At 32.4% G+C, this 13,553-nt stretch overlaps 1 protein-coding gene across 1 annotated transcript; it reads left to right on the top strand.

The window, feature by feature from the left end:
- Window positions 1–5,370: 5,370 nt before the first annotated feature.
- On the top strand, window positions 5,371–8,620 carry LOC111878217 (uncharacterized). Its single transcript, XM_023874723.3, has 2 exons — window positions 5,371–5,682; window positions 8,296–8,620. Exons 1-2 carry the CDS (start codon window positions 5,572–5,574, stop codon window positions 8,521–8,523), a joined length of 339 nt encoding a protein of 112 aa, XP_023730491.1. The 5' UTR covers window positions 5,371–5,571; the 3' UTR covers window positions 8,524–8,620.
- The last annotated feature ends 4,933 nt before the right edge of the window (window positions 8,621–13,553 follow it).

Raw genomic sequence — 13,553 nt, 5'->3', positions numbered from 1 at the left:
TGTTAAACGTGAATATGATTAATATAGATTAGATAGACAAAGTCCAAGTTGAGACTGCCTCGCAACCTTGTCGAGAACAACCATGTCATTTCATATTGGATTTAAATGTAAAGTATTCGAGACATTTTTTTGTTTTTAGACATTTTGTGCATTTTTAAGTTATACAAATTTCGATTAGCTTATGTATAACCTGACATTCGCTTCGAATTTCGATGATCATATGTATTTCAATTAGCCTATCTATATTAATCCTATTTAAGTTTAACAAACTTTTTTACACTTTTTTTTACAAAAAATGTTTATAAAAAACTTTACAAAAATAATACTCACACAACATTATATGTTTTATCTAATTAAAAATATGAATTAAAAATAATAAGTATATAACCTTATCTATATTAAAATAAAAAGAAAAAAACATGATTGTAAGTGAAGTAAGTTACGAATTATAATTACGGTGACTATAAATTATTCAAAAAATATTTAAAAAAAAAAAACTAATAAAAAACATTAAAAATATATTAGAACAAAACGTAAAAGAATTTAAAAAATATATATAGTGTCACACCCCAAAACCGGAACGGCGGAAACGTTCGGGGGTGGAGGACGTCATGTCAAGTACCACGAGATATGTATATGGTAAGCAACTAATGAACAACCATTTCATTTAGAAAGAAAGTGTTTACAATGTATGTGTTCACAAAACATAGAAGTCATAAACAAATAACAAAACAAGACTTGAAGCTATAATGCTCCATCTTCTGAAGTCCCAGCACGAGCACCTGTCTAATAGTCTCCTGAGAATACAAGTTATTTGAAAGAGTTAATCAGCAATTAAGCTGGTGAGTTCATAAGATTTTAGTGATGTGAGTAAGCTGTAAAAAATGTGATTGAAAATGTATATGTAAAGTGTTGTAAGCTGTAATGTGTTGTTTTGTAAAGTTTGCCTGTTCCTCTAGAAAATCATATATTTCCTACTTAAAATGGGAGTTGAGTAAAATGACACTACAAGCCTTTCTATGCGTAATAAGTGGGTACAAGTTATATATACTTGGAGTAAACAAACAATCGATTGTGCGCATCTGCCCTCAGCCCGCAACCCGACGTGGTACAGTAAGTAAGGGGGATAGCACAAATTCCATTGGTTGTTAGATCGTTGTCATATATAACGTCGGTGTAATCACTTGTTACTCATGGAGTTATTTGTAATGGTTCCTTTATATCTAATAGAGAGTTCCTTTTAAGAAAACCTATATTTCTTATAGTAAAATATTGACTATGGTGATTACTTTTATAATAGCTTTGTTTATACTACTATATATAATTTGATATCGGGTAGATAGTAGATTGGGTGACCTTGGTGTAAACCCACATCCAATGGGAACAGGACGTACAGCGAAGAGCACACATCCTACTAGTTGTCGGATACTAGTTTTATATATAAACAGGGTGTATAAACAAAGGTATTATAGAGTTAACTCAATTAAAGTCTTTAAAACTGTACTGGCTTAATAAAATGGATTAAGCCCTTAACTGGGAAATCGCTAGTTTTGTATACCAAAAGTACTGACTTTGAAACGAAGGTTTTGTACTAGAAAAACTATGCATTGACCTTGTGTCTTATAACCTGATCCATACCTGCTACCCTTATGATGACTTAATGTATAATAAACATAAATATATATAGATTCGGGAAGATAATAGATTGGGTGACCTCGGTGTAAACCCACATCCAACGGGAACAGGACGTACAGTGAAGAGCACACATCCTATTAGCTGTCGGAATCTACTTAGCATATATGTATCCTATAGTGTATATATTAAAGAATCATAAAGTTAGCATCATGGTCCTAACTTAAAAGTAGCCTTCTACCAAGACTCGACTGTTTTGAAAGCAGTGTTCTACCAAGACTCTACTGTTATGAAAGCAGTCTTCTACCAAGACTCTACTGTTATGAAAGCAGTCTTCTACCAAGACTCTATTGTTCCTTTGTCAACTGAAAAGTACGTTCTCCCTAGTTTATAACCTATCTCGAATAGAGAATAGATTAACCTTCAAGTGTTACCGACACTTTATGAAAGTAATGGGAGAAATGAGTACCCTGATGTCGTTTATAAGGACATACGGAGGTACTATCAACCTAAAAACATATTTGTTTTATTACGGTCATAATGTGAAGGCTGGAACCCTTACTAACCGCTCTCATGTATGGAGATTGAGGGAACCAAACGCGACCCGAGCAAATCCATGCAAGCCGTGTAATTCACATTAAAGTTAGATCCTGTCTGCGTGTTGTCATGCTATAGCAAATTAATTTGTTAGTTATGTTCTGTTCTGTTTTGTTTTGTTTTGTTCTGTTCTGTTCTAATATTGACGCTTTGTGTGCTTCATTGTACTAGAAGTAATGAATAGCATTCTCCTAAACTATACATATAATAGTTTACTAATGCTCTAACTGGACTGTTACTGAAAAGACTCATTTATCTACAAAGTTATGCTTATACTTTAAAATGGAGTTTTGTATAACTATAAAGTAACATAACCTTTAGAAGAGTTTTGAAATGTTTTAACAACTTATAAATAACATAAGTAACATTTTGAAAGATGTTTATAACAAACATTTACACAATTATCATTGTGTTCAACTTGTATTCCCCCCCCCCCCCCTTAAACAATTAAAATAGTTAAAAGATTCATTACGGGGTATGAACTCACCTGATGTGGGTGATTCAAACGGGGTATGCGCGTACGGATGAGAAGTTCCACGAATGAAGTCCCGAGACACAGTAAGTCCTAAATGAGATATAAGGACACGTATTGACATGAATATAGTGTTTATACACAACTATATGAAAGATAACACCTTCCGGGACTAGGAAACACCTTGGCTAGTTGTTGGAATCACATGTGATTCAACAAAGGGAAGTCAAGTGGCACTAAATGGTGTTTACGGTTTTGGAAACAACTCCACTTGAGTTTACGGTGGTAAAACCATGAGTTTACGGTCGTAAACTCATGGTACCTTGACCATGTGGTGGTTTGAAGTCCTAGAAGTCCTTTTGAAGCATCCTAACTTCAAGTTTTAGCCTTAGGAAGTGATTACGGCAACATATCACCCCTTTATAGAGTTTACGGTTTTGGACCATATGAATTTGAGTTTACGGTAGGAAACTCAAATGGTTTATGGTCAAATGAAGTTTTCAAGTCCTAAACACTTCTAGGTAAAGATCTAGGCTAGTTTCAAAGCTTAAGGAATGAGTTTGGGGCATCAAAACATGTCTAAGAGGGATTTACGGTTTTGGGAGATCCCTAAACCATAAACTCATATATATGGGACATTTTTGTGGTTTTCATGTGCTAAAAACATCCAAGGAAGGTTCCATGTTTGCTTCTAAGGTTTGGCTAGAGTTTAGGGGCACTTTGGCACACTTAAAGCACTCTTTTTTGGGTTTACGGTCCAAGGAGATTCTTGGACCGTAAACACCTCATCCTTGTGATATTTGGGTGTTTTCTTGAGGCTCTTATGGTTTAAACATGTTAGGGGTTGTTGCTATACTTTTTCCCAAGGTCTAAAAGGACAAAAGGCACGTTTAAGCCTTACTTTTAGTGTTCACGGTCCAAGAAGATCTTGGGCCGTGAACACCTTGTTCTTGGGGAAACTTGATGATTTCTTGATGTTTAACACTTGATCTAATGATAATAGGGCTAGAAACACTTACTAGTTGAAGATCTTGAAGAAAAACGGGATGCTACTTGAGAGAGAAATGGCTCTAGTCTTTGGAAATGTGAAAAAGTGATTAAAATAACTAAGTCACACTTATATAGCCTTTTGGGTTTACGTTCCCAATACCGTTCTGGACCGTAAACTCAAAACTCTTGAAGTTTTGGGCATGTTTTTCTACTTAGTACACCCTAGGGTATCCACTCTCCTGATATCTCTTGAAGCACTAACTTTAAATCACTCAAACTTATTCCAAAATGTTTGAAACTTAGCAGAAATAGTTTTAATTCATATTGAAGTGAATGGTTGAACAGAATGGAAAGTTTTGGGTTGTCACATATATATTCCAATAGAACATCATAAAACATCAATAAATATATTTGAAAAAACGTAAAAGAAATTAAGAAAAAAGAATATCTAAACAAAACGTTAAAAAATATTAGTGAAAAAATATAAAAGAAAAAACTTAAACAATATATTCAAACAAAACCTTAAAAATATCTAAATCCTGAAATATATAAATAAATTAAGTAAAAACAATAATAAATAATATAGAAAATTACATAAATGGTCCCTATGGCAAAAACAAATTAAATAAATGGTCCCTATGATAGAAGGACAAAGGACAATCTCTGCAAAATTTAGAGACCATAGAGACTATTTGTGTAAAAAATTCGTCATAAAGATTCTAATTGGTCAATTTTGTCAACCAATGGCGAATCTTATATAAGGCTAGGGGGGCTGTGGCCCCCCTGATTTTTTTTTGGCGGAAATAGTCCTTATAATTTAAGATTTATACATATTATGCCCAAAAATATAAAATTTTGACTATGCCTCTCTGTTCACCAATTTTTATACAAATTATATTTTCGCCCCCCCCCCCCCCCCCCCCCCCCCAAAAAAAAAAAAAATGAAAGATCGAAGCTCCGCCACTGTTGCCAACCATGAGGACCATTTATGTAATTTTGTCAAAAACATATAAATACTAAATTTATTATAAGGCCAAAACATTAAAAAAAATTATAGAGTTTTCCTTTAAATAAATTTAAATTCTATAATAAATTAATTGTATAAAATTAAAAACTTGAATTATATACATAAGTTTCCTTTAAAAGGTTTGCTTGGTAAATTGTGTTGAAAATTAAACAGAAAGGTTCTAATTTTTTAATTATAATAACAAAATAATGCTTGAAACAATTTCAAAGACTTTTGATTCGTTAAAAATAACATGTGAATGGTTGTATTCAAAAATCACCCTCTTAACATAAGTGTTTTAGAGTTTCTAGTTTCTAGCGTTTGACAAAATGTTACGTTTTGAATAAAAAACTTTGTTTAAACAAATCGTTTCAAATATAAAAGTTATCTCACATAGCATTTAACAAAACATTACTAGCTACCAACTACATGGTATCAGCTTTCAACTATCAGCTATTTTGCCTAACGACCTGTTAGTTATTTCATTAAATAATATTTAATTAGAAAAGATCAAAAGAATATTTATATCCATTCAATAGTCAGTTGGTTTATTAAATAATATATAATTAAAATATACGTTTTATTTGAAAAACTAAAATTATTAGTGCATAGTGTAATGATATGAAATTTTAATTTCCACTTGTTAAGTCGTCCATTTAAATCTAGAATGGGAAAACAAAATTGCTGGTCGTGCTTAGGTGCCTTGCCAACCCTCCCCACTTCAAATTTCATCATCACTCATCAGTCTTCATTTCTTCAATCCCTCCATCTATAAATAGAACGACAAACCTCCCCACTTCCATGGCTGAAATCTAGAAATATCACAAACCAGAGAAAGAGAGAAGAACCTCATACAGTCATACACTCTGCCAAGATGCCTTGCGTCCAGATCTCCACCAACGTTTGCCTCGACGGCGTTGACACCGATCCGATCTTCTCCGAAGCCACCAAAGCCGTCGCTGAAATCATCGGCCGCCCTGAGAAAGTAACTCTCTCTCTCTCTCTCTCTCTCTCTCTCTCTACTGACACAGTGTGGGAGAAATGTTCTTCTCCAACATATTTGGGAAATTTTTATATGATTTACTTCGATTATAAGGATTTATTTAACTTTCATTTCTTCAATTTACTGAAACTCGGAGATGCGATTCTTATCGGAGCTTGCTTGATTTGATCATTTGAACATGAGATTGAAATTTTTTTTTTTTTTTTTTTTTTTTTTAAGTTCAATCTCGTAAATATATCATCTGGAAACCGATGAAAATCAATGTTTCGTTTTAGTATCAAATCAAGATATACTTATGATTATGAGGAAAATTAATACGTAATTAATGAAGTTATTTATCAATTATTTTCAACTATTGGTTGATGATCAAACATGCAAAGCTTCTGAGAAATGAATTTTTGTGGGAGATGTTTTGAATTTTAGGTTGATATCGATAAGGCTTCAAACTGATTTTTTTTTGGGTGCAATTGCGTCAATCTTTGAAGATAACTATCATATTTTTCTCCGTATGACTGTTGTTGATATTGATTTTAATTTTATAAAATTGTTGTATTTTGTTTTTATTATAAAATAGGAATTGTCATCATTCATAAAGGCATTTTTAAGGTTTATGAAACTATTGAATTTATCATATCTTCTATTTGATTTATATTTGAAATTTAATTCACTTGTTTTTTTTTCTATTGAATCATAAAATACAATCAAATATGTGTATTTTTTTTTATGAAAAGTAAAAGTCAATAATATTTTCCCCTTCTGGGAACAAAGCAGAGAAATGGTCCAAAGAAATCAATAATATTTGATATTGATGTATTTCTAATATATATATTGATCATTGTATTTTGTGAAATATAATACATATTTTTTTGTTATATAGTTTTAATAAATCAATTTAGTTTTTTCAGTGAGTAATATCATAATCATAAATCATAAAAAATTAATAAAGAAAACTAGAATATTAATTACACGTTAATATTTTAGTAGAAGATATATGAATAAAAAATTAATTTACTTTTATGCAACCACCATATTTCAGGATCCAAAAACAATAAAACAATGCTTTTTTTTTATAAATGATATTTTCTGTGTCATAAACATAAAACACAAATAAAGTATATATATATATATATATATATATATATATATATATATATATATATATATATATATATATATATATATATATATATATATATATATATATATATATATTACAAAATTAAACATTTTATTTGTGTTCCCACATAACTTACGGGATGATAGGACCATTTGTAAAAAAACAAACAGAATATATTATGTCAAATGAAAACATTTATATATTTTTGGAAAAAAAAATTAAAACATATTAAATAAATATCACATAACATTGAAAAAATTATATTAAATCAAAGAAACAATTTGTTTGATAAAATTGAAAATAACATAATATCATTTATATCCCATACTGTTATGATTTTAAATATTTTACGTCATCTTTTTAATAATTCATTTTATTAAAATTAATATCTCGTTCTATTAAACGATCAAAATCAATTAATACAATCAAGATACAAAAATATTAAAATTATACTAAAAAACAAGAGACGTAACGAAAAAATATTATCTTCATAAAAAATATTTATATTTATATATGATTTTTTTTAATCTATAATTTGTGGGACAGTGGATGAACCCCAATTTTAGTATATGTTTGAAACTTTGGATCGGGTTTAAACTTTATAGACCCAAAAAAAGCCGTTCATTTATAAAATAATAAAATACTACTATATAAATTTGTAAAAATATGAAGTTTTTTAACAAAATATTTAATCTAATCTAACAAAAGATTTGTTTTATAGCTACTTGTTTAATAATCTAAAATACTTTGAATAAAAATATATACTATGTAAATAATATGTAACAACTACTTTTTATGATAAAAAAAAACTACTTTATATGAAACAGATAGTTAAGATTAACTTTTTGAAAAGATTAAAGTTGAATATTCTAAACTTATCCCAAACTACTTTCTATGATAAATAAATACTAATTTATTTGAAACAGATAGTTAATATTAAATTTTTAAAAAGATTAAAGTTGTAAAAAAAATGATTAAATTTGAATATTCTATAATTATCCAACAATGATGAGATCCATGTTTTAAAAGAGGTAACGTCTCCTCTAAGTTGGTATGGCATTATTGGTTAAATCAAGTGGACATTATTTTATTTTATAATTTGTCACTTGATTTTACGTAAAAAAAAAATTATGTAATTACGTTTTAGGTAACAAAATTATTTAATTATTTGTAATTTAATTAAACTTTTAAAATAAAGTTACACTGATCTCATAATATTCTTAGTACCCGATATAAAGTAAAATAACGCACATATAATCATAACCTATAAAATCATGTAACATGTGGAATACGTTATTGATAAATGCTTAGATAATATTCTTTTGACGAATTTGAACAAGATGAAAAGGTCAACTTGTGGATGTAACATAATCTTGATTTAAAATTGATTAATTAATATCTCATTTAAATATTGTATTTTGTGGACTTCATTTTGGATTATTAAATTTGGATTTTATTTTTTAAATTATTTGTTGTAGTTTGTGATGGTAATATTAAAAGGGTCAGTGGACATATCTTTTGAAAGGAACAAAGAGCCAGCAGCATTTGCGGAAATAACAGCAATGGGAGGAATTACTTCTGAAGTAAAAAAGAAATTAATATTTCAATTAGGAACAATTTTACTAGAAAAATTGGCAATTCCAAGAACAAGATTATTTGTGAAGGTTTTTGATACTACAATGGCTACTAAATATGCCAGACTCTAGTTGTTATTTGTATGTGAAATGATCAAATTTGGTGTAATTTATGATTTTTATTGTATAAGTTATAAAACTATAATATAAATTATGTTCGATTTGACCATGGAAATGTTAAGAAAAAAAAAAAAAGCTTTTTCGTTTTGATAATTGGTTATAAAAAAAAATATATATATATGTATTTAACAAGTTTTAGAAATACAATGTGAGTTTGAATAATGATAATGAGAATACAATTATGGGTACATGTTATGTATAACATATATTGCATAATTTATAGAATGTTAATACATATTATGTTAGATTTAAACATGAAAACTGTAGAGGAAATGGGGTTTTAAGTTTTTGCAATTTATATTTCCCTCATTTCTATGAAATTTTAAGAGTATATTTTATATTTCCTTGTTTGTTGGATTATGAGGTGACATGCAATAGTTTTAAGGGGCAAAAGATAATGAATTGAAGTTTGGTGATTACTATTTGATGAAAAGTTGTCAAAGTGACATGATGATCCTTATAATGGAATAACATACTAATTAGTAAAGAAAATTTGATTGAAGGGTCCAAGTTATGGCTGAGGGTTGACCTTATTGTGGGGTAGGAGTAGCATTATTGTTTTATTTTTAAAACTATACTCTTAATCAAATAAGCTAGGAGAGTATGATGTATACAATTGCATATGCATGTTCTTCAAGTCATTGCATGCTTTGCTTTCCTCTTATGCTCTTGGTCCTCAAGCTTCATCTTCTCAGCAATTTTCACCGATCACCATTTTCTCAAGCTCTTGCTTTGACAAATCTTTCACTAAGATTGGTAACAGTAACTTTTTCGGTCCTACCACTAGTTACTACCTTATATGTAACTGTAAGGATACCATTAGCATCTATGTCTCTGCAGTCTCTTTCTTCGTGGTCAGGACCATTGATGAAGTTTCCTCAATAGAAAATTGTCAAAATTGTCACTCGTTACTCTTGTGGGTAACCACAATTTTTGGCACCACGCTATATGGCATTAGCTTTATGTCTTCTTGCACCATGACATCACTTATTTTTTTTTTTCCAAATTTTAATCTGGAGTCTACAGTCCAAAATTACATTTCGAAATGTTTAATATCACATATTTTAAAGAAAACGTCTGTTTTTTATACACGAATAGGATCTATTGTTCACTTGTTAGATTTAAGTAAAACACGATTTTTTTTTCTCGAAATTCCGGAATTATTCATCGGATTTTAGACTTGTACTTGAAATTCAGTATTTATTTTCTTTTTGAAAACCGAAATTTCAATCTGGGATCCGGAATAAATTATACCTTTTTGTCAGAAATTTTTTTTATTTTTTCAAATGTTCATTTTAGACCAAGTGAATAATTTTACTAAAAACAATTTTTTTGGTTTATTTTTTCAAATAAACATGAAATTATGGTTAAATTACTTAATTTACTTTTCTTTTATCACCAATCTTCTTGGAGTTTTATTTCAAGACACAATACTTTACAAAAATATATACCAAATCCTAATAGTTTTAAAGATAACTACCAAAACATAGTAAATTAATTTTGTTGAGTTATATTATTTCCTTTCAAAAAAATTTAATCGTTTTTAACTTCACCACCTTCACCATGGAAGATGACTACCATAATATTTTTTTTCCGGCAATCATCTGTTTCAGTAAAAAGACCCAGACAAAAGAAAAAAAAAATTTACGTAATAACAAAAGCAAATTTACTTCGAAATTGCTAAACCATGTGGAAATATATTATATTTATAACGTCTCGAAAATACTAATAAGAATTTCATTTTTCAAACACCCAAAAGATACAACCAATTATTCCAAAACCAACCACATTATAAATATTCTCAACATTAGAGTAAATCCAAATAACAGTGCGAAATAAAAATCATGGGATATCGTGCGATCATGTCGAACCCTTCCCTTTGGAACCAAAAGTATATGAAATGTTTTAACCATAAAACCGTAAGCACAAAGTTTAGTGAGTTCCACAAAATACCACATACAATACATAACATTGGGTTCCACCTATCATATCGAGTCCCGCCCATCATAACGAGCCCCACCCACCATACAAATGGGCCCCGCCCAGCATACAATGCAAGATTCACAAAGACAATTAGTATCTTACATAGTATAGTGAGAAGACTCACCTCAATCAACAAACAAGACAATCATACACCCAAACCGATGATACCGAAACCCCTCACACTAAATATATACACAATAAAACCATAATCAACAATTAAGGTAGCAACTATGTAACACCCCGAGATTCAGGTATATTTCTTTCGTCCTTGTTCTTTATTGATTGGACATGTTTAGTCCTTGAGTGGTGGGATTGAAGCAAGTGAGTACGCTGGGTGTACCAGAGGGGTACGCTGCGCGTACTCATGCGCTTAATTTGGACGCGGAGTCGCCAAGGTACGTTGGGTGTACCTAGAGTTACGCCGGGCGTACCCGGTCCAGGTGCAAAAGCCCTAATCCGCCTTGTGCACTATTTAAAGGGTGTTATGGCTCATTCCTTGGCCTCCATATCAGTGAGTGAAACCCTAAAAGAGAGCCCTATCGTCCTTAGTGTGGGAGAGTGTTGATTTGAGCTTCTTGGTGCTTTAGTGACTTGGTGAAGAAGAAGGAAGGGAGTTCTTGGAAGCTAAAGCTTGAGGTGCCATTTTAGATCTGAGATCTACAGAGAAAAGGGCTACACTTGGAGGTATAAAGTTTAAAACTTTCCTCTTCTTTTGGTTGTTGTTGTATGTGCCCTTTTTAGGGCTAAAAACCCCCAGAGGTAGAGACTTTATGAGTGTAAAGTACTCCATGGTCCGAGATCTGTCCCCTTTCAGTGTTATTGGTGATTTAGAGCCATAAAGTTTCCATCTTGGATATTAGTTTGAAGTCATGCATGTGTATTTAGCCTTCTAGAGTTTAAGGTTGGATCATTGTGAGAGTTGGTGACTTGTTCAGCCATGCAAAGGCTTAAAGTCATCAACTTTATGGATTAAGGGGCTTAGAAGGGGTCAGATCTAAAATATGGACGTAGGTCTTAACTGTTTAAGACCTCAAGAGCTAAAGGGCTGAAGCAGAGGAGTACGCCGGGCGTAATCCCTAGTACGCGCCGCGTACTGGGTGGCGCTCCCCGATTCTGAGGTGCAGCCGGGTACGCTCAGCGTACACATCTGGTACACGCAGCGTAACCCGGAGAGTTGACTTTTGGTTGACTTTTAGGGTATGGTCTATTGTGGGGCCTTTGAGTTATGAGAGGGGTAAAATGGTCTTTTACCCTTCTGAGAGTTTCATAAGAGAGCATAGTCTAGCCTTTGAGAGTTATATTAAATAGAGTGTTTATTTCATATGATTAGGCGGAGGCTAGGCCAGCGTTTACCGAGTCAGAGATTTACCGAGATACCCGAGGTGAGTCTTCTCACTATACTTTACCTAGTGTGGTAATAAAGTTATGTGACAGAGTACTATAGAGCTATATGCCAGTGTGATTGCATGTTATTTATGTGTTGTGATTTATGGTGATATGTGATATGCATGATTCAGAGTTACAGAGTTGGGACTTTCGTGTCCCTAAAGTTAGGGCCAGAGGGCCCACAGAGAGTTGGGGCTGGAGGGCCCCACTGAGACACATTGACCAGAGGGTCAACAGAGTTACAGCCTCGAGTGGCTATTATGTGTTAGTGTGGTATTTTTGGGGAACTCACTAAGCTTATGCTTACAGTGTTCAGTGTTATGTGTTTCAGGTACCGGTGATGACCGCGGGAAGGCGCCGGCTTGATTCGTACACACACACATGGGATTAGATGTATTTTGATCTTGGGAGACATTTTGTGAAACAAAAACATGATGTTATGATATTTATGAATGAATGGTTTTGTTAAAAATGTGTTTTTCAAATGTGGAAAATTGTTTTAAATTTTACGGTGTTTCAAGTTGGTATCAGAGCCTAGGTTTGAGGGATTCGGGTGCACCTTCGGGCGTATATGAACTCAAACCGAGGATTTGAGAAATATTTTGATAATAAAACAAGTTTTCAAAAGAAGAACTTGCGAGACAAACAGAGCAGAGTCGTGTGTACGAACAGCCAGCACCCGAACGGTGGTTTCCCAAAATACCATTATTATAAGTGTTATGAGATATGATGTGATATGTTATATGATGAGCTATGATATGCATGCTAGAGTAGACTAGGTATTCTTATTAGGACTAGAGTGGCCTGATATGTGATGCCTGAGTCTAGGAGTCTTGCTGCTATGAATATTTTAGAGTGTTTAGGTAGCAGCAAGGAAACTGCGAGAGATCGGCTTGCAAGTATTATATGATTATATAAAGTAGAGTGCTTGCGACTTGGGACTCTGGGAGGAGGACTCGGGGTGGATGCTGATGTGGTGTGAACGGTAGTATTGGGCCCGTACTACTGAAGACACCGGGTCAGTGCACAGTCTGAGTAAGAATCTTTGGAGTACCAAGGGACAAGTAAGATGGAGTATTTGAGTGTGAGTATACTCAAGCGAGTCCCTAATATTATCCTTATGTTGTATTTCAGAGAGAGAGAGAGATCATGGTTGGTACTCGCCACACCCCAGGGACCAGCGATACGAGGGATGAGGAGATCTGCAGGATCATCCAGGAGGAGGTGGCTGCGGCCATCAGGGCAGAGATACCAGAGATGTTCGGGTCTATCAAGACCACGTTGATAGAGACATTTGATGAGAAGTACGCTGCTCTTTCTGAGGCTGTCACACCCCCGAACCAGACGGCGGAAACGTCCGGGGGCTGTCGTGACTCAATTGCATACCATAACATTGAATATATATGAAACATAACAACATTCGTCACCATTCATTAATACAGTACAACCAGTAGCGTTTACATGTCATACATTGTTTAAACATTACATTCCCAAAAATTAAATTGTTCGATTCATACATAAATAAACTGCAACCGTCACTGAATATGATTTCCTTTGATTCACTGGTTCCCTGAGAATACAAGTATTTTGAAAAACGTCAACATATGAAATGT

The sequence above is a fragment of the Lactuca sativa genome, chromosome 8, assembly GCF_002870075.4.
Source record: "Lactuca sativa cultivar Salinas chromosome 8, Lsat_Salinas_v11, whole genome shotgun sequence".
Taxonomy (NCBI): Eukaryota; Viridiplantae; Streptophyta; class Magnoliopsida; order Asterales; family Asteraceae; genus Lactuca; species Lactuca sativa.
This window is presented reverse-complemented; position numbering and strand designations above follow the sequence as displayed.